Source organism: Scleropages formosus, chromosome 9 (genome assembly GCF_900964775.1).
Source record: "Scleropages formosus chromosome 9, fSclFor1.1, whole genome shotgun sequence".
NCBI classification, from domain to species: Eukaryota; Metazoa; Chordata; class Actinopteri; order Osteoglossiformes; family Osteoglossidae; genus Scleropages; species Scleropages formosus.
Window position 1 is genome coordinate 15,115,995 of NC_041814.1, and position 18,925 is coordinate 15,134,919.

Sequence of the window (18,925 nt, forward strand, 5' to 3'; positions counted from 1 at the left end):
CATCTGTTGATATGATTTTACATAGTTTGTTTCATACATAACACATCAGATGAAAGATGATGTACTTTATACCACTGAAAATTGCATTTTTGCTTTCATACACAGCATGTCCATAATCTGTGTCTGAATATCTGCATGGAGGTAAACATTGCCCTACTTCATTTGATCTCAGTATTTTTCCCTGGGAAAAAAGAAAGCATTTATCTCCTAGATGATTTCCCATGTGATCGCACAGATGTTTATGGTTTTATACGCTTGCATTACTGGAATATTCAGTTCTGATGGACACCAGTGCTCTGTGTGACAGGTGTGCGTCAGACTAACTCAGATGCTAGGAATTTGCTTTTTGGTGGAGATTAAATGTCCTTGGTGCTCAGAGACCAACATCATATCACAGAAACCTGCTGTTGTCACCTGTTGCTGTTGTCTCAGTGCCTAGGTGCTGTGAGGGGATGCAGGTTCCATCCCTGCTTAGTCTGTGTGGAGTCTGCATGTTCCCTGTGTCTGCGAAGGTTTCCTCCCACAATCCAAAAATATGTTGTTCAGTTGAATTAGTGACTCTAAAATTACCCATAGTGTGTGAGTGACAGACAGAAAGAGTGTTTCACTGGTAGGTGGTTGAGTGACTCATTGCAAGCAGTGTATCTTTGGAAGTCAACTTGGATAAATAAGGTGTGGGCTGATACTATTGCATAGTGTTCACTGGAAGAAAAATTACTGGAAGTAATCTGAGTTCCATACAATGAATCAGTCATTAAAATGGTATTGATAATCCAGATTAACCCATCTTCCTCCCACAAAAACTGTCCTCAAGATAGTTTTAGTACCTATTCACTTGGAACTAACTCTAAGGACTGGAATTCAAACACACTGCCCTGTCTCAGTAAATTAGACCAAATATGAAATATTAAGTTGGTTCAATTCATTTTAATACATACCATACCAGTATGTTCTGGTTGGTCCACTTAATTCATAATAGAGCTGTCAAACTCCTTATACACATTTCAAAATGTCAGTTTTGAAACATAAAATAATGCATCTGCTTTGTGCAGCACAATCCCAACATTTTGTTTAGCTGATGATGTGTGTCCCTAATAAAAGGTTATGTAATCTTAGTAATTTCTCAGAAAGGTTATGTCTCCAGTTTTGCATCTCAAGACATGTTTTACATAGATGGACACTGATGAAAAAAACTTGATGAGCATGGTGCTGTGAATAAAGCAAGACTAATTAACATGCTCACACAACTGATCTTTAGATACTTGATAACCAAGGTTCTAAGTCATCTTCACAGCGATGCCCTTTTAGTATATGTATGGTATTTGTTCCAGCGGAACTCTTTGTTAACCTTACTCAATCGTCTACAACTGCTTATCCAGAGGGGTGTCATGGCGAGCCGGAGCCTACCCGGCAACACAGGGCGTAAGGCCGAAGGGGGAGGGGACACACGCATGATGGGATGCCAGTCTATCGCAATTTTAATTTTGTGTTAACACTAATGGCTGACATTACAATTGACATTGTAATCGATTTGCCCGTTTGGTTTTAACAAATCAATTCAAACTGATTTACTCTGGGAGGGGAAAAAAAAAAAACATGAGGAATGGGAGCATGCACTCACAATAAGGCTTAAGGGGTGCAAATAAATTCACACGGCAAAGCACTACACTGGATTTTAAGTACTGTGCAAAATAATAGAATTAGTGTAAACTTAAATAATGGTTACCACAAACCCAGTTTTTTCTTTATAAAAGAATTTTATTTCTTTACACAATGAAAAGTACAAAAAAGTACAAGGAATATGGCAATTTCAACATTCAAAGCTTTCTTTATGAGAACCATGACACAATCACTATATTCCAGTATACTGAATGAACAAGTGGTTACTTTGAGTCAAGCAAGAGTTTGGGGACACCTGAAGCCACATTTTACATCTTACACTGACTTCTTGCCAAATATTGTAAAACCAATAAATACTAGTCTAAAAATAACAGGTTCATTTTTCAGACATTAACATTTTTCCCAACCTTCTATGCAACAGGTGGTTAAACTGTTTTTTAAAAAAAATTAATTGGCATTAACTCAAAATAACCCCAATGGTCATTTTTATGAGGTAAAATGAGAAATGGGCAAGAGGCTTTGTGGGTTCATCAGACATGGTCGACCACAAATACTTAATGTTACCACACTTATATTGCGTTCTGCTTTCCCGAGACTCAACTGACTGCCAACATTAACACACAAACCCATTCTTAGTTTTGGTTGGGGGGGGATGACATTTTCTCAACTTTTGAAATGACATTGAGCAGAAAGCCTTGAGTTTAAAACAGTATTTATGCTAACTGGATCTTAACCAGGTAGCACACTAGCATAGCAAGTAGCACCATTTTTCTATCTTGGAAGTTTCTAAAAAACACTGACATCTTATGGTGAAATTGTGTAGTGGTTCAACCAATACTGAAGCAAAAAAAAAAGAGAAGGGCTTAAGTGAAATTACACACATTTTGGCTGCACTTAGACCATTCATGACCATTCTTGAATATGCTTTTAAGTCATATCCATATAGTCTGAATATAGGTGACCTACACTTCCATCTGAGGCTTTGCCCAGTTCATTGTGGTGAGCGTTTACACAACAGCCCTCTACAGCTCCACTTTCTTCTTTAGAATGATCTGTCGGATCATTTCAGCAATCTGAGGTCTGATCTCCTTGACAGAGGTATTGGGCCCCCAAGCATTCACTACTTTTCCATTCACATCAATTAGGTACTTCCAGAAATTCCAGTCTGGCTGCTTTCCAGATGACTCTGGAAAACAATGTAAGTATTTGATAATTACATTTACATTTTTTAGTTTAGCAGATGCTTTTCTCCAAAGCGACATACATCTCAGCAAAAATACAAATTTGTGCATTACATTAAGATAAGAAACATAGCTGCAGACATGTGATTAAGTAAATCTAGTTTAAATTATATTTAAACAGAGCAGTGCTCTGGGAAATGCTCAAACATTCAGCAATGGTCAGAATATTATGTAGACATGATACAGTGACACAGATGCCTATAAGGAAAGACAATTCAGGCAGAAGCCCTTTTTTTTTTTTTTTTTTACATTTATCCAAAATGTCCTGATATTTTCATCATAAATAAACAGTGTCACATTATGATTACCCATCTCATTCCATATACCCTGAACAGCAGTTTCTCTCTGGCACACACAAAACATCATTTTGGTATCACAATAGGAGATAACAGTACATTTCAGGTTTATACAAACTGCAACATGCAGCACTGTTCTGTATATAACATGATGTTCACTTACCAACCAGATATTTGAAAGCATTGTTGGCCCCAGTTCCAACCACTGCAATCTTACTGAAGAGAGGGAAGGTAACTCCATACACCCGGCGCACAAAGCTGTCAATCTCTTTGTCACTGCCAGGCTCTTGCTGGCCAAACTGGTTACAAGGGAAGGCCAGCACATTGAAGTGGTATGGCCCAAAGTCTCGCTGGAGCTGCTGGAGGTCAGTGTAGTGCTCCTCTGTGTAGCCACATTCACTAGCCACATTCACCACCAGTGACACCTGTGAAGGAGGACGGAATCACCCATGTCCGATAACATCAGAAGAAATACAAGTTACTGTATTACTGTCACTATTCACCATTTCATCTGTTAGATTCCTATTGCTTTGCTTAAGCGGACGTTTGACTTCATGTATAGTACACTGGATCCTCCTGTTAAGAACATTCAACACATGAATTCTTGAACATACGAATTTCACTTTCACTGTCTTTTGTTCACTTACCTATTTTCAAAAAATTGACTCTTGTGGAGTGAATGAAACATGTGCTTCTGTAAGAAAAAAAGTTACCACTAGTTGGCAGTAGAATGAAATGAATAATAAATAATTCAACTGTGCTTTAAATGCAAACTTGTGATGACATTTTTATTCAGTAATTTTAAATGTTTTAATTTGAATGCATCTTGAAATTAATTAAATCTAAAAGTATTACAGCATATTTTTATTTTATGAAAGCTATATAAAGACTTTTAAGTAACCTATCCAGAAAATAAACTGAATAAATAACCCCAAATATTTGTAACAGAACTTAACACATGAAAAATCCAAAGGTCTATATTAGTTTTTTAATTCATTGATTGTTTTATGGATAAAATAATTGATAAATTGAGTTAAAGACTTACATTTACATTAAGCTTACATTCATTCATTTAGTAGATGCTTTTCAACAAAATGGTAAGGAACCCAAGAGTAAACAAATATAGATTTCACAAGAGACAAATGGTTATAGATGCAGACACACAGTTGTCAGTTTGTCCTATGCAAGTGTTTATGCTGGCACACATTTCACAAGTACACCCATCCCTCACATAACAGGGTCTCATATAATGAAAACTTGCTACATCAACAGCTTGTGATAATGTACAGCCTTTTCTTCTTACAACGCATTTTTACATGCCATGTGGTCATTTCACTACATCAAACAAACCTGACAAACACATAACAGCTAGGTCAACCACACTGTAAACCGAACATAGGCGCTTCCTCAAGACAACTGTCAATCGTGATTATCAGTTCAGAGTAGTAATTCGACACTAGTGCAACAAAGCAACATATACTCATTTATGTTCAGTTAATATACTCTTACGTGTACGAGTCACAGTGATGTCAACAGCCATAACATAAATACCCTTACACTAATGTAAATGAAGCATAAATCTCACAGTCAAATGAAGAACATTTGTTAGTAATGCTACACGGTGTCTCTAGCAGCAAAGTGTCCATGTGCTTTGCAGAATGACACGGCATAGATCTTGGGACATAACTTGGATATTTGTTAATATCTTAAATATCCATGAGCCAAATGGTCAAAATGTCTCCATACAGTGTACCACATTTCATACCCTGTGCTTGCAAGGACGACTCCAGACCACCACAAAACTGCACTGAACAAGCACTTACTGACTAATCAATGAAAGGATGACAAAGATGTTTTAATAATATTTTTATACAACTGTTAAAGTACATTGGAATCATCATTGCTCAGCATAAAATACCTTTTATTTATTTAATTAAATTTAGGTGACATTTATTAGTGATCTTAATTTAGTCCTCCAATGGAATTGTTCCTAAAGGGGCAATTGTATTCTCAGCACATCGAAGCCACAACCTGGTCCTGCACATACATCCTGCATAATATCCGCAGGATCCGTCCTTACCTCACAAGCGACTCTGCCCAACTACTTGTCCAGGCCATGGTGACATCCCGTTTGGACTACTGCAACTCTCATGTGGCCTTCCCACTACTGCCATCAAACCTGTGCAGCTGATGCAGAACGCTGCTGCATGTGTTTGATTTGACAAAACGTTATCTCTGCGCTGGCTTCCTATAGCTGTCCGGATCAAATTCAAGACCCTGGTTATTGCCTAAAATGCATCAATAGAACTGCTTCCAGCTATCTACAAGACTTGATCAACCGCTACACCCCAACCAACCACTTGGCTCGTCTGCTTCTGCTCACTTAGTGGTCCCGAGCAAGAAACGTAAAGCGCAGAGGTTCTCAGTTCTGGCTCCGTTGTGGTGAAATGACCTCCCCCTCTCACTCACAACTGCAGAAACTCTGTCTAGATGCAAGAAGGGTCTGAAAATTGACCTTTTCCAGACTCACTTCACCCATGATCTCTCAAGCTCATGTATGGTGTAAATGTTCATACACCATAACTTTATGATCATATCCAGATAAGCACAGCTGCTAGTCCTGTATTGTATGTAAATGTTTGAGTACCTTTTTAAAAAAAAAATTATAGGAAGGTGATCATGATTAGTCTATCCTGAGTTTTGTGCACCTACTCATGTGATGAACATTGGTGCATAAAGTGGAAAGAAACAAACTAGGTATACTTAAGAATCACATCTGCAACTATGTCTCTTTCTCCTAATGTAATGCACAAATTGTATTTTCTCTGAGATGTATGCCGCTTTGGAGAAAAGCATCTGCTAAATGAATAAATGTAATGTAAATGTATAGAACAAATTAATCTCATAAAGTAAGGGATAAATGCAGTTACTACAGAATTTATGAGAAATAAATAAGTGATTGTGGCAGACAAAAATTTCATTTAGCAGATGCTTTTCTCCAAAGCAACTTACAACATTAAGGTACTTACAACTATTTACCAATTTATACAACTGGGTAATTTTAGTGGAGCAATTTAGGGTAAGTACCTTTCTCAAGGGTACTACTTGCAATATTTGGGTCCGAAGGCAGCAGCTCTAACCACTACCAGCTGCCCACAGCTCTAATACAAGTTTATGGAGCAGTTTGAAGACCTGAAAGTGGGTCCAAAAGGGATGGGTTTTGAAACTATTTCCACGCTGAAAGGGTGTCAGCAGTTCTGACAGAAAGAGAGCTGAATTTCCCAAACTGGAGCTAAAACTTTAGATTCTGGAGCTCATCAGTTCAATCCCAATTGTGTTCTTAAGATGAAGACACAGGGTACATTGCTCAAAGTACACTATATAAGTACACAGACTCCTGAAGACTTCAAACAACAACCCTGAAAGATAAAGTCCATATTGCTAAAGGCCATACCACTGACTACTGCTATTTACTTCACACTTGGAGTAAGATCATGAAGGTGGCCACCCAAAAAGGAAATATAAAGCTTCAGGTTTAAAGATGCATTGACAGCATTAACTACATAGCTCAATAACCATTTCTGGGAAGATGAAACTTCATCTTACTGTCAAGGAAACAGGTTTAGGTTCTTCATGAAGAATTGCAAAAGATATTTTAGTAGGCAGCACATTGGTAACAGCCATCACCTTCCAAAGGACCCAAGCAGGAATCCCATCCCCTCCACTCAAATTACTTGTTTGGAAATAATCTGTAATCTAACAATCTGAACTTGATTTATACTTGGAAATCCATTTATAAGATGCATTTGTAGAGTTCAAAGCATGCCTGCCGAAACATTTGACATAACTTACCAGCTACATTCAAATAAAATTATATTTTGAAGCAACATTTTGAAGTTCCAGTTATATTCTACAATGTCCTAATGAGCTCAAAATGCTTACCAAATCTTAATTTAGCCATGCCATGAGCTACACATTCATTCATACTTAGCCAAATTAGCTGCTTGCTGCTGATGACTTCGTAAAAATCAAAATGTCCCCTAAAAACTAAACGGATTTACAGTAAGTCACACTCTGAGATGGAAAAAAATGCTATGTTTAGATCTGAATTTTATATATATATATATATATATATATATATATATATATATATATAATATATACACACACTTAGTGTCAGTCCTGAGTCCAGTCTAAGAGTAAGTCGACGGTACTGTGCTGCATGTAATAAATTAAAATCAACCAGGCTACTTAGTACTGTAATACTACTATTACTAGTGAAGTAACGAACCGCAGCGCAAAGCAGCTTTCAGCAAAGTTAGTGTGAGGCGCAGCTTGTTCGGTCGCGCGACGACGTGCCGCCGGCTGCAGTCCCTGCCACGTATACACACACTGAGTGACTGAACTGACCAACAAGCAGCCTGAAGCAGAACTCAACAGGGCTCTGCTGGAGTTGTCCGCCGTGGTTTCATTTCAGAATCGACGACATGATTTCTTTAATTAATGTCTCACATGTGACATGAAGGTTACCTGATGAAGCCGCTGAAAACGACAATTTTTAAACGTAACGGCTGCTAACGCGACCGTCTCTTCACCGTCACCGAACTGTACTTACCGACCCCCTGTATTTCTCCAGCGACACCAGCTTCCCTCTGCTATTAACAACTTTAAATGTGTAAAAATCTTTTTGCTTACACTCAAAAAGATTTGACACAAGGAGTATCAATACTAGTACAACGAAATACATTTTTGAATCTTAGCCTAGGAAGCAAACTTCGCCGCAGCTGCTCAGGGCTTTCCTCGGCTCTGTACCACTTCGCTTTCCAACTTCATGAGCCAAAAAAAAACGACCGTGTAAGTCTGACCAATCAGAAAACTGGAAACGAGACCACATGTCGAATCCTCGCCTCAGATTGGCCAGCTAATACAGTAATCGATGTAACAGCATCCCTGCTCAGGGAAAATAGTCGTACGCAAGTTCTGTGGAACTTGAGTACCTCAGTCTTGTATTGTGACACCTTGAATTGTTCGTTCATTTGAAAAAAAAGTTCTCAAAGTGACTTAAGTACGAGATTGTCGTAAATCCGTGTTCAGGAGAAACAGCCACAAATGTAGGGTTGTGGTTAGAGCTGTCGCCTTTAGCTTAGCTTAAGTGACGCAGCCGTAGGGTAAGACTGTATTTGCTAGTGAACGCCAGATAAAAGTAGAACAACACAAACAGTCCTGTGAAAAAGTATTTGCCCCCTTCCTGATTTTTTTTTGCATATTTCTCAGAGTTAAATGATTGAGATCATCAAACAAATTTTAATATTACACAAAGATAACCCGAGTAAATACAAAATGCAGTTTTTTTAAATGATGATTTCATTTATTAAGGGAAAAAAGCTGTACAAACCTACTTGGCCCTATGTGAAAAAGCAATTGCCCCCTAAACCTAATAACTGGTTGTGCCACCCTTGGCGGCAACAACCGCAATCAAGTGTTTGCGATAACTGGCAATGAGTCTTTCACATTGCTGTGGAGGAATTTTGGCCCAGTTTTCTTTGCAGGATTGTTTTAATTCAGCCACGTTGGAGGGTTTTCGAGCATGAACGGCCTGTTTAAGGTCATGCCACAGCATCGCAATCGGATTTAAGTCCGGACTTTGACTAGGCCACTCCAAAACCTTAATTTTGTTTTTTTTTTTATCCATTCGGAGGTGGACCTGCTGGTGTGTTTCGGATCATTGTCCTGCTGCATAACTCAAGTGTGCTTGAGCTTGAGGTCACAAACTGATGGTCGGACATTCTCCTTCAGGATTTTCTGGTAGAGTGCAGAATTCATGGTTCCATCAATCATGGCAAGTCATCCAGGTCCTGAAGCTGCAAAGCATCCCCAGACCATCACACTACCACCACCATGTTTGACTGTTGGTATAATGTTCTTTTTATGAAATGCTGTTAGTTTTATGCCAGATGTAATGGGATGCACACCTTCCAAAAAGTTCAACTTTTGTCTCATCAGTCCACAGCATATTTGCCCAAAAGTCTTGGGGATAATCAAGTTTTTTGGCAAATGTGAGACGAGCCTTTGTGTTCTTTTTGGTCAGCAGTGGCTTTCACCTTGGAACTCTCCCATGGATGCCATTTTTGCCAAGTCTCTTTCTTATTGTTGAATCATGAACACTGACCTTAACTGAGGCAAGTGAGGCCTGCAGTTCTTTAGATGTTGTTCTGGGTTCTTTTATGAACTCCTGGATGAGTTGTCGTTGCGCTCTTGGAGTAATTTTGGTAGGCCGGCCACTCCAGGGAAAGTTCACCACTGTTCCAAGTTTTCTCTATTTGTGGATAATGGCTCTCACCGCGGTTCGCTGGAGTCCCAAAGCCTTAGAAATGGCTTTGTAACCCTTTCCAGACTGATACATGTCAATTACTTTGTTTCTCATCTGTTCTTGAATTTCTTTAGATCGCAGCATGATGTGTTGCTTTTTGAGATCTTTTAGCATGCTTCACTTTGTCAGACAGGTTCTGTTTAAGTGATTTCTTGATTCCACAGGTCTGGCAGTAATCAGGCCTGGGTGTGGCAAGTGAAATTTAACTCAGCTTTCCAAAAAATGTGGTTAATCACAGTTCATTCATGATACAACGGGGGGGGGGGGCAATTACTTTTTCACAGAGGGCCAGGTAGGTTTGGACAGTTTTTTTTCCTTAATAAATGAAATCATCATTTAAAAACTGCATTTTGTATTTACTCAGGTTAACTTTGTATAATATTAAAATTTGTTTGATGATCTCAATCATTTAACTGTGACAAATATGCAAAAAAAGAAAAAAATCGGGGGGGGGGAAATACTTTTTCACATCACTGTAAATAGTGCATCTTCTCCTAATACCCTACACAGACATAATTATAACTAGGGACAATGCAATGTAAACATCGAATTGTGAGACTTTATCTTTCATACGTACAGCATTTTGGGGGAACGGTGTCAGCGGGTTTACCCAGGGCCTGCTGTGCGGTGGGTCTGGGGTTCAAATCCTGCTTGCGGTGGACTGGTATCCCGTCCGGGGTGTATCCCCTCCCCCCTCAGCCCTGTGGCTTTTGTCGCCGAGCTAGACTCTGGTTCACCACAACCCCGCTCGGGACAAGCGGTTGTAGACAGTGTGTGTGTATATGTGAATTGTCAAGTCTGTGCTTCATTGCCAGTCTCTACTCTACCTTCCTACACCTGCACTATTAAACTTAATTCATTTTACATTTACATTTATTCACTGAGCGGATACTTTTCCCCAAAACGACGTACGTACATCTCCGAGAACAACACAAAAAGTGCATCACCAACAGAAGGAGAGATTTGGATGCAGACACGTGATTCTTGGGTACAATTTGTCACATTCCACCATATGAGCCAATATACATCACACGAGTAGCTGTATATAAAAATTCACACACACACACACACACACACACACACACACACACACACACACACACACACACACACACACACACACACACACACACATTTTCAGAACCGCTTGTCCCATACGGGGTCACGGGAAACCGGAGCCTACCCGGTAACACAGGGCGTAAGGCCGGAGGGGGAGGGGACACACCCAGGACGGGACGCCAGTCCATCACAAGGCACCCCAAGCAGGACTCAAACCGCAGACCCACTGAAGAGCAGGACCCGGTCCAACCCACTGCGCCACCGCGCCCCCTCTATAAAAATTCATTCATCAGTAATTTGTCCATACAGAGTAGGAGTGGTTTGGAGTGTGTGTCAGAAACAGAGTGCAGAGTGCAGGGCAGCAGAGGAACACCTTAAGTGGGACAACAATCCACCATTGAAAATATCACATGTGCATACACACACACAATAGTGGTTTAGAGTCACCACGTTACCTTAAACACAAATATTTGGACTGTGGGGAAACACTCGATTGAACATGGGGAGAATATGTGCTCCAAACAGGCTCGAAAGGATTCAAACACAACCTCAGAATTTTGAGGCACCAGCACTACAGTCCAGCGTACCCTGAACCCACCTGGTTCCCGAAAACCCCTTTGTAAAACAGATACCAAAAAGCTATTCTTATTTTTAAATGTGAAAAATTCATTGTGTTTTATGACTTAGGCAAGTTCAATCAAAATCCCCCAGAACATATGCAAGATTATTGTAAACTTATATTTTATTCTATTGTCAAGAACAGCCTTATCTGAGTGTATTGTGTGTGCTTTGTCTTTTGCAATAGGCTGTTTTAATTCTGGGGGTGCGGTGGCGCAGTGGGTTGGACTGCGGTCCTACTCTCCGGTGGGTCTGGGGTTCGAGTCCCGCTTGGGGTGCCTTGCGGCGGACTGGCGGACTGGCGTCCCGTCCTGGGTGTGTCCCCTTCCCCCTCCGGCCTTACGCCCTGTGTTGCCGGGTAGGCTCCGGTTCCCCGTGACCCCGTAAGGGACAAGCGGTTCTGAAAATGTGTGTGTGTGTTTTAATTCTCTTCCCATTCTGAGAGCATGTTGAAATAAAAAAGTCAGATAAACCTTGTCTTTGGAACAAGGCATGTCAAATTCTGCTAGTCGCGCGCACACACACACACACATTTTCAGGACCGCTTGTCCCAGACGGGGTCGCGGGGAACCGGAGCCTACCCGGCAACACAGGGTGTAAGGCCAGAGGGGGAGGGGACACACCCAGGACGGGACGCCAGTCCGCCAGTCCGCCGCAAGGCACCCCAAGCGGGACTCAAACCCCAGACTCACTGGAGAGCAGGACCCGGTCCAACCCACTGCACCACTGCGCCCCCTCTGCTAGTCGCAGCAACTTAAAACCAATCTGAGTGTTGGAAATTCCAAAGTTTTGGGACTGTGGAACAGAACCAAAATTTAAGTGGCCTTATTAGAAAACTGTCTAGAGAAAAGTCCCTTTGCTGTAATCATTGAAAAAGTTTTTGCAGCCATGTACATAGAGGTTGCCTACATTACCATGGGAATTAAACTTTTCGATAACATGTACAGTTGAAACAGGAACATCAAGGTCTCTGGACTTAAAATTGTCTTTGCTTGACTAGTCTTATTTCTGGCTTACTCTAGCAATTCTTTGGCTTTCTTTCTTTTTTAGTGCACACAATGGCACATTGGAAGAGAGATGAGACCTTTTCCTCCACTGAAACTAGCTGAATGAGTAATGCAATGAGTAATGAGTGATTGCAGATACCTACTACTCACCACAGGCTGAGCTCTGCTCCAGAGTGAAGGAAAATCACCTGCTTGAAATCTAATTATTTCCGGCTTGTAGAAGGGGCTAGTAATAATGTCCAGGTCACTTTAGGATTTCCTGTTGAATAAGCTAAGATTTAACAAATTATTTAGCTTTTTGTTTTGTTCTGCTGCAAATGAAAGATAGACATAAATCCTCACTGGGAGAACATGAAAACTCTAATAACAGAGCTAGATTTGATCCTACAACCCAAAGTGCTGTGAAGCAGCACCACCATGCTTACTACTACAAGCATGTGCAATTTTAAACACCTTTATGGAAACGTGATTCAAACGCTTGGCAGACAGGCCTACTTTAGAAAAGTTATGCGGACAAAGGCACTATTCAGAAAAGCTTCAGAGATATTTACAGAACTATAGGGGTAACTGGTAGTGTAATGGTTAAAGCTGTAGCCATTTGGATCCAGAGGTTGCAGGTTTGAATCCCACCTTGTTATTGTACTGTTGAGCAAGGTACTTACTGAATTGCTCCAGAAGAATTAGCCAGCTGTATAAATGGGTAAATAATGGTAAGTTGCTTTGGAGAAAAATGTCAGGTAAGTTTTTTTTTTATTATTTCAAAAGGAGTAAACTGCAAAAAATCAAACCAAAATAATAAAAAACAACCAAACCTGAAAGGTTGACTGTATAGTGTTATTGCTCTTCATGCTGTTTTAATGTTTTAAACTTGTTCCTTATTACAGGCATAACGTTGGTAATTTTGAGATAAAATTGGAATTTTCCAGTTTTTTCAATATTTGGTCCACTTTCAAGAGCCAGTTAAGACTGGTTAATGTGTAGTCTTCCCACATTTTCAAGAGGCAGTTAAATGGAGTAACTTTAATTATCTCCTTTTACAGGGTAACCCTGAATGAAATTCTTATCTCTTACCACAGAATCAGCCACAATGAGGTTGTCGTTTTGTGCTACTCACAAGTCATGTCTTTCTTGAATCCAGTTCAGACGTAATTTGGTTTTATCCTCATCGTCAATTGATGTGGTGTCATCGGTGCAGCAAGAAAATGCAGACTGAATTATTCTTTTTTGCATTATTTATTATTCAACAAAAACCATAATGATGGGCTGTTCTGGCTAACTCTCTACTTCCTAGACACATTCCATGTTGTGCTCTTCTGATATGCAGACTATGCAACAATATATCCAATATAAAAAAATAACAAGCCCACTAGTGGGTAACCTCTCAAGGTGCTACAATATGCATGCAATTTTTGCAGTATGCATTAAATACTCTCAAACAAGCCATCATTATTATTCATTCATTAGTTAGCTGACACTTCTTTCAAATCTACTTACAGTTTTTGTCACATTTGTACAAGTGGGTATTTTTTGTAGTGCATCCCAGGTAAGTAGTCTTTGCAAAAAGGTAATGCAGCAGGAACCGGTAAATGGGGCTGAACCACTATCAAATTAAGCAAAACTCATTTATTATATCAGCTGTCTTTTCCCTGAAAAAGATCTGTACATTTTGTTCGTGCTTGAGAGATTGCAGACAGAGTCTTCATAAAAATTGATCGTTTCTGGCATTTCTCTTTCGATGTATGGAACGCAGAATCACTTTCACTTGGGTGAGCACCTTCATTCACTGCAACACAGATGAATATTGTCAGACCTACAATAAGTGCTGCCTCAGTCAAACTATGTTAAATCTGCACATTCAACACACTGATGGAGAAATGAGCAGGGAAATCAATGTTAGCTTCTGTTCTGCAACAGGACAGGGTTGAGGCTAAGGAAGTTGATGTGCTACTACTGTTACACCCTTAAGCAACATACTTACCCTGAACTGATTCAGTAGAAACACCTGGTCATACATGAGGTCAAAAACTGCAAGTTGTTTTTGGATAAATGTCACACAGTTAAAAGAAATCTGATGTGTTTTACCTTCTATTTTATATATATATAATTATTTCTACACAGAAGGCTTTTAAAAATTTCGTTTGGTGAACTGGACGCAATGTGAAAGTACAAATTAACATACAGAAGACTTATAGATGTGTAATTCTGCCAATATTTCTTTTCTGCTTTTCTTTGTTACTGTGTTTGAATCAAACTTCCAGCTACAGTACCCTTAATTCAAAGTATTCAGTGTCTATTACTGCAGTAAATATTACTATTAAATATTTTCTTTGTCTTACTCCTGAAATGGTGGGAGTTACATTAACTGAATTGGCTGACAAGTTTACACATTGTAGATACAAAACATAAGACTAATTTGTCTGGTTTGACATACCTTGTTCACTTGTTGCACTTTTCCTTGTCTTTGAGCCCTCACCCCCCATATATGGATTTATCCTGTTCCTCTAGTTACACACAAAGCAGGAGATACAAATAATAAATGTTATCTTCCCTTCAAAACCCTACAATAATCTGAACAATTTAGTGGAAATTGTTCTGCATTATCAGTGTCGCACCAACAACTTTTTAGCATTAATGTTGGCAATAGAGACAATCACTGTTGTCACAAGCCATGGAAAAATAAATAATATATACCTTTTTGTAAATGCATGTCTTTTAACTCTGGCAAAAAAATGATGTTGTACCTTAAAGATGAGTTCAGGTTTCATGAAACTCTTCTTAAATCTCATCCTCTTCTTACATTTTTTCTTATCCCCAGAGAGGTTTTCACTCTGAGATTGAAATGCTATTCCACTGATACCACTATTGTGTGATACAGCAATATCCGGAGGCTCTGCAATGTCCTCGGCTGTTCTGAGAACAGCTTCAGTGACTAATTCTATTGCTATTCTCAGGCACTTTTCTTCTGAGAGCTTGATAAGAGACTGGCTCTGAGGACTGGGAGTGCACCATGCAGCTTTCGGATTAATAAAGTCATCTTGTGGAGTCAGTCGTGGTTGATCCAGTCTGTCTAGAGATGAGACATCACTACATGTGGTGAGATCAGTCAGAGAAACGTCTGCCAATATTTCAGAATCCAAGGACACCTCAGATTTGATTTCTGTCACCAATGAACAGCTGTCCAGTGAATCAGCCAACAAGAGTGAAGTGGAAATTTCATTTTCAACCTCAGTGGGACAGGTATCAAGAAGGGCCTCATCAGTCTGAGAGCCAACAGATGTTACGAAGGTATATTCGGGGACTATAAAAGCTGAAGTCTCTTCCTTGTCTGAGGAAATCTTTTCTTCAGATCTGACCAGCAAAGGCGGATGCTGAATAAAAAATTCCCTTAGTTTACTTGCCACAGACTTGAACATGCCGAAAGCAGCGGACAATCCTTTTGATGGAGAGCTGTTAGATGCAAGCAGTGGCAAGGTACTTGAGGCTTGGGATGGAGACCCCCAACTGACTGACTTGTTATCTGATGCATCGAGTTCTTGGACTGTTTTTGAGAAGTTGTGAAGCTCTTTCAAAACAATTTCAACGATGTCAGAAGCTGCCCGATCCACATGGGAGTGGATGTCATCTTGCTTGTCAAGCCAAGAAGCATTATCGCCAAAGCCATTGTGTGGTTTGGAAACGTAGGGGGAAACTTCAGTGGTTGCCCCAGAAATCACTTCCATAACTACAGTTTTTGCTGTTTTATGGAACTCCTCATTGGCATCCAATACATCGGCTAGGGCTGGCAAGATAATGTTGGTGACAGCTTCTGACACCCATTCCACAATGTCCATACATGTGTTGTTAAACTGACTTCTCGTCATTTGCTGTGCAGAAAAAAAAAAAACGAAAAAAAAGAAACAGGGTACAATACATATTTCACACACAATTAATTTAATTTACTGTAACATGGGAACAAATTCCCAAAATTAAAAAAAGCAATTGTACGTCCTGTTGGAATTGCAACTGCAAGTTAGCTGATTTGTTGTTGTCTATGTCTCCTTGTAATTTTATGCATGTACATATAATCTGTGTCCACTGTTTTTAGCTCACAGTAATAGCCAATAGATAATTTTGTTTTAAAAACTTAACTGAGGAAAAACTTACAGACATGTGTAAGCCTCTCTGCACCTCATCTCTTTGCCTAAAAAAACGAAAAGGAAAACAAGCCAACTGTAAATGTTTGATATCAATTTCAACATATTAAAAAAATATACATGTAAAGACAGAAGAAAATTTTTCTCAATCTGAGGACACCAAAATGGCACATGAACTTACTCATTGTTTAGATCTTGAAGCGACACCATATCTTTTAGCAAGCAGGAAGGAGGTAGGGTCACAGTGCCATCGCTGGGCTGGGGCACCACTGGTATCTTGTCAAATGTGTAATTACTAGCATCTGTCAGCTCAAGAAGCTTCTCTGAGCTTTGTCCTGCAGACATAGAATATTGTAGGGGATGTGTGAAAATACTGCAACTACTGTATCGAAACTTAACAGTGATCTAGAGCCGGGAGAAATGTTTGTATCCAGTAGTTTAATCAAGCAGTACTATTCTTACACATTGATTCACCATATTAAAGACAGACAATTTATGCTGAACCTCACCATCAATGATCTTTAAAATGTATAGAAAGGATTTAAAATTAGAACTTTGTTTTCAGGTAAAGGCAAATCATCTTTCTGCATTTTAACACAGGTCACTACTTATGTTACTTCAGGGCTATTAAGCATCAGTTAACAAACGAATACATAATATAAACAACGTTCTGACCTCCAGAGCTGTCCTGGTTCTGTTCATCCGCTGTGCTTTTTCGAAAAATTTTTCGAAGGAAAGATATTGATTTGTCCATAATTGAGGAACTGTGACTTCAATGGAATAACGGAAACCTTCAATATTCCTAAAGTGTAAACAAATACTGCATAAATAAGCACATTAACCACATATTAGACCTTTCATTGAGCAAGAGAATTGTCACATTTTTTCCTGTAGCAGCATATACATGTACATTACTTAATATAAACTATTATAGTTTCAGCATAAAAGATGTTTTCACTGTGAATTCTGCTTTTAGATAATGCTACCAAAGTATATTTTACTTACACTTTTTCTCTTTGATAGATATTCCCACTACCCATATACTTTTCTCTTTGATAGATATTCCCACTACCCTATACTTTTTGCAGAACTATTTTGTATATTCCAGACTTCCAGAAAACAATTAATACATGAACTATTCAAAGGTCCTTTAGAATTAAAAATTCTGTCTGTAAATCTCTGAAAATCTTTCTGCTCTTAGACCTGCCTGTTTTAGTTTGATGTTCTGCACAGTGTATGTTGCTACTAATGTCAACATTGTCATTGTTGTTACCATGGTGAAAAGATGATGTCATCATAGCATGTTATACAAATTTTATATTTTAAAAATTCATACAGACAGGACTAACTTCTTGACATGTGTTTTGGACTTAGTACATCTGTTTAAAACGTAGAACACTATTTTGATCTAAGCTGCATGTTTTGGTCATTTCATTCATTTAGATTGAAATATTGTATCTAAATCAATATGAACTTAATGTATATGTCGGTTAATAATTTTAGAGGAAATTAATTTTTTCATAATAGAGGAAAAAGTAGTTGTGCCAAAAGATACATTTTGCCTTTTACGGATGTATAAAGAAGTACTTTAATTAAATTTTGTCACTCTTTGGATTATTTTTGAAATTTTCACATTTTGTGTTTTCTTGTCCTTGCTTTGAAATCCAGTAAGTTACTTGTACTGTGAACCAATTGCAACATATCCTGGCTATCACTTGTCTTCTGTGGACGTCATTAGCCATTGTTGACTGTCACTCAGAATTTTCTCAATTCGCATGATTTTCTATATGAACCAATACCAATCTATTTTCACGGTGGGCTGTCTCCTGTGGATTTAATTGGCCATTGTTGCTGTCACTCAAAGTTTTCCCTTTTACCTATGAGTGGCTATGCACTGTTTTGCACCTCAGGAGGGAGAAAAAAATTCATGGCTACAAATTCAGTCTGAAAATAAAGCAAATATTATTAGTTGTTGTTGTTGTTGTTTTTCTTTAGAAATTACTTAAATAATAATATAATTATATTATATTATACACACAGCTACCAGCAGTCTAGGACATCTACACCACATGCTGCCTCAGAAAGACGATGGGCATCATGAAAGATCATAGTCACCCCGCACGGGCACTTTTCTCTTGGTGCCTGTGCGGGGTGACTATGCAGCTCAGGTCTATTCGAACCCGCACTGCTAGGTACAGGAACAGCTTTTATCCCACTGCTCTAAGAGTATACAACGATCACCAATGTGCCACTTGTTGTAACTAGAGTTGGACTGCTCCTTCCAAGCACATTGGTATATTACATTGTCACTTTAAGCATTCTGATTCTCATGTTTTGAGTTTTCTGGCAGACTACTGTGATTTATTGTTATTATTGTTACCGTTAGTTATTGTTATTGTTATTAGCATTGCTCATTGTCATTGTTATTGTTTTGTGGAGTATTTCTGTTGTTTTTGTTCATAGTCTGTGGAGAAGCATTCAAGAAGAATTTCATGATACTTGTACACAGCACTTGTACCTATAACAACAAACTTGAAACTTATATTATATTATATTTTGGCATCAAATAGCAGTGTTTTAA

The 18,925-nt window shown here is 39.0% G+C and overlaps 2 protein-coding genes across 2 annotated transcripts; both read right to left on the reverse strand.

Annotated features, from left to right (window-relative positions):
* Nucleotides 1-1,803: 1,803 nt before the first annotated feature.
* gpx7 (glutathione peroxidase 7) lies at nucleotides 1,804-7,904 on the reverse strand. Its single transcript, XM_018754021.2, has 3 exons — nucleotides 7,773-7,904; nucleotides 3,321-3,582; nucleotides 1,804-2,806 (listed from the first exon to the last, which is right to left on the reverse strand). Exons 1-3 carry the CDS (start codon nucleotides 7,902-7,904, stop codon nucleotides 2,643-2,645), a joined length of 558 nt encoding a protein of 185 aa, XP_018609537.1. The 3' UTR covers nucleotides 1,804-2,642.
* A 7,130-nt stretch (nucleotides 7,905-15,034) lies between these two features.
* LOC108935370 (uncharacterized) lies at nucleotides 15,035-17,436 on the reverse strand. Its single transcript, XM_018753939.2, has 6 exons — nucleotides 17,350-17,436; nucleotides 17,020-17,146; nucleotides 16,526-16,679; nucleotides 16,355-16,391; nucleotides 15,072-16,074; nucleotides 15,035-15,039 (listed from the first exon to the last, which is right to left on the reverse strand). The coding sequence occupies exons 2-6, from the start codon at nucleotides 17,096-17,098 to the stop codon at nucleotides 15,035-15,037; spliced, it is 1,278 nt and encodes a 425-aa protein (XP_018609455.2). The 5' UTR covers nucleotides 17,099-17,146; nucleotides 17,350-17,436.
* Nucleotides 17,437-18,925: the final 1,489 nt, after the last annotated feature.

Coding starts and splice junctions, on each gene's coding strand:
- gpx7 (XM_018754021.2), bottom strand. CDS start 7,904: ATGTATTTCGTTGTACTAGTATTGATACTCCTTGTGTCAAATCTTTTT. Junction 3,583..7,772: donor TGGAGAAATACAGGGGGTCG/GTAAGTACAGTT, acceptor CCTCCTTCACAG/GTGTCACTGGTGGTGAATGT. Junction 2,807..3,320: donor TGCTTTCAAATATCTGGTTG/GTAAGTGAACAT, acceptor ATTGTTTTCCAG/AGTCATCTGGAAAGCAGCCA.
- LOC108935370 (XM_018753939.2), bottom strand. CDS start 17,098: ATGGACAAATCAATATCTTTCCTTCGAAAAATTTTTCGAAAAAGCACA. Junction 16,392..16,525: donor CTTCAAGATCTAAACAATGA/GTAAGTTCATGT, acceptor TCGTTTTTTTAG/GCAAAGAGATGAGGTGCAGA. Junction 16,075..16,354: donor AGAGAGGCTTACACATGTCT/GTAAGTTTTTCC, acceptor TTTTCTGCACAG/CAAATGACGAGAAGTCAGTT.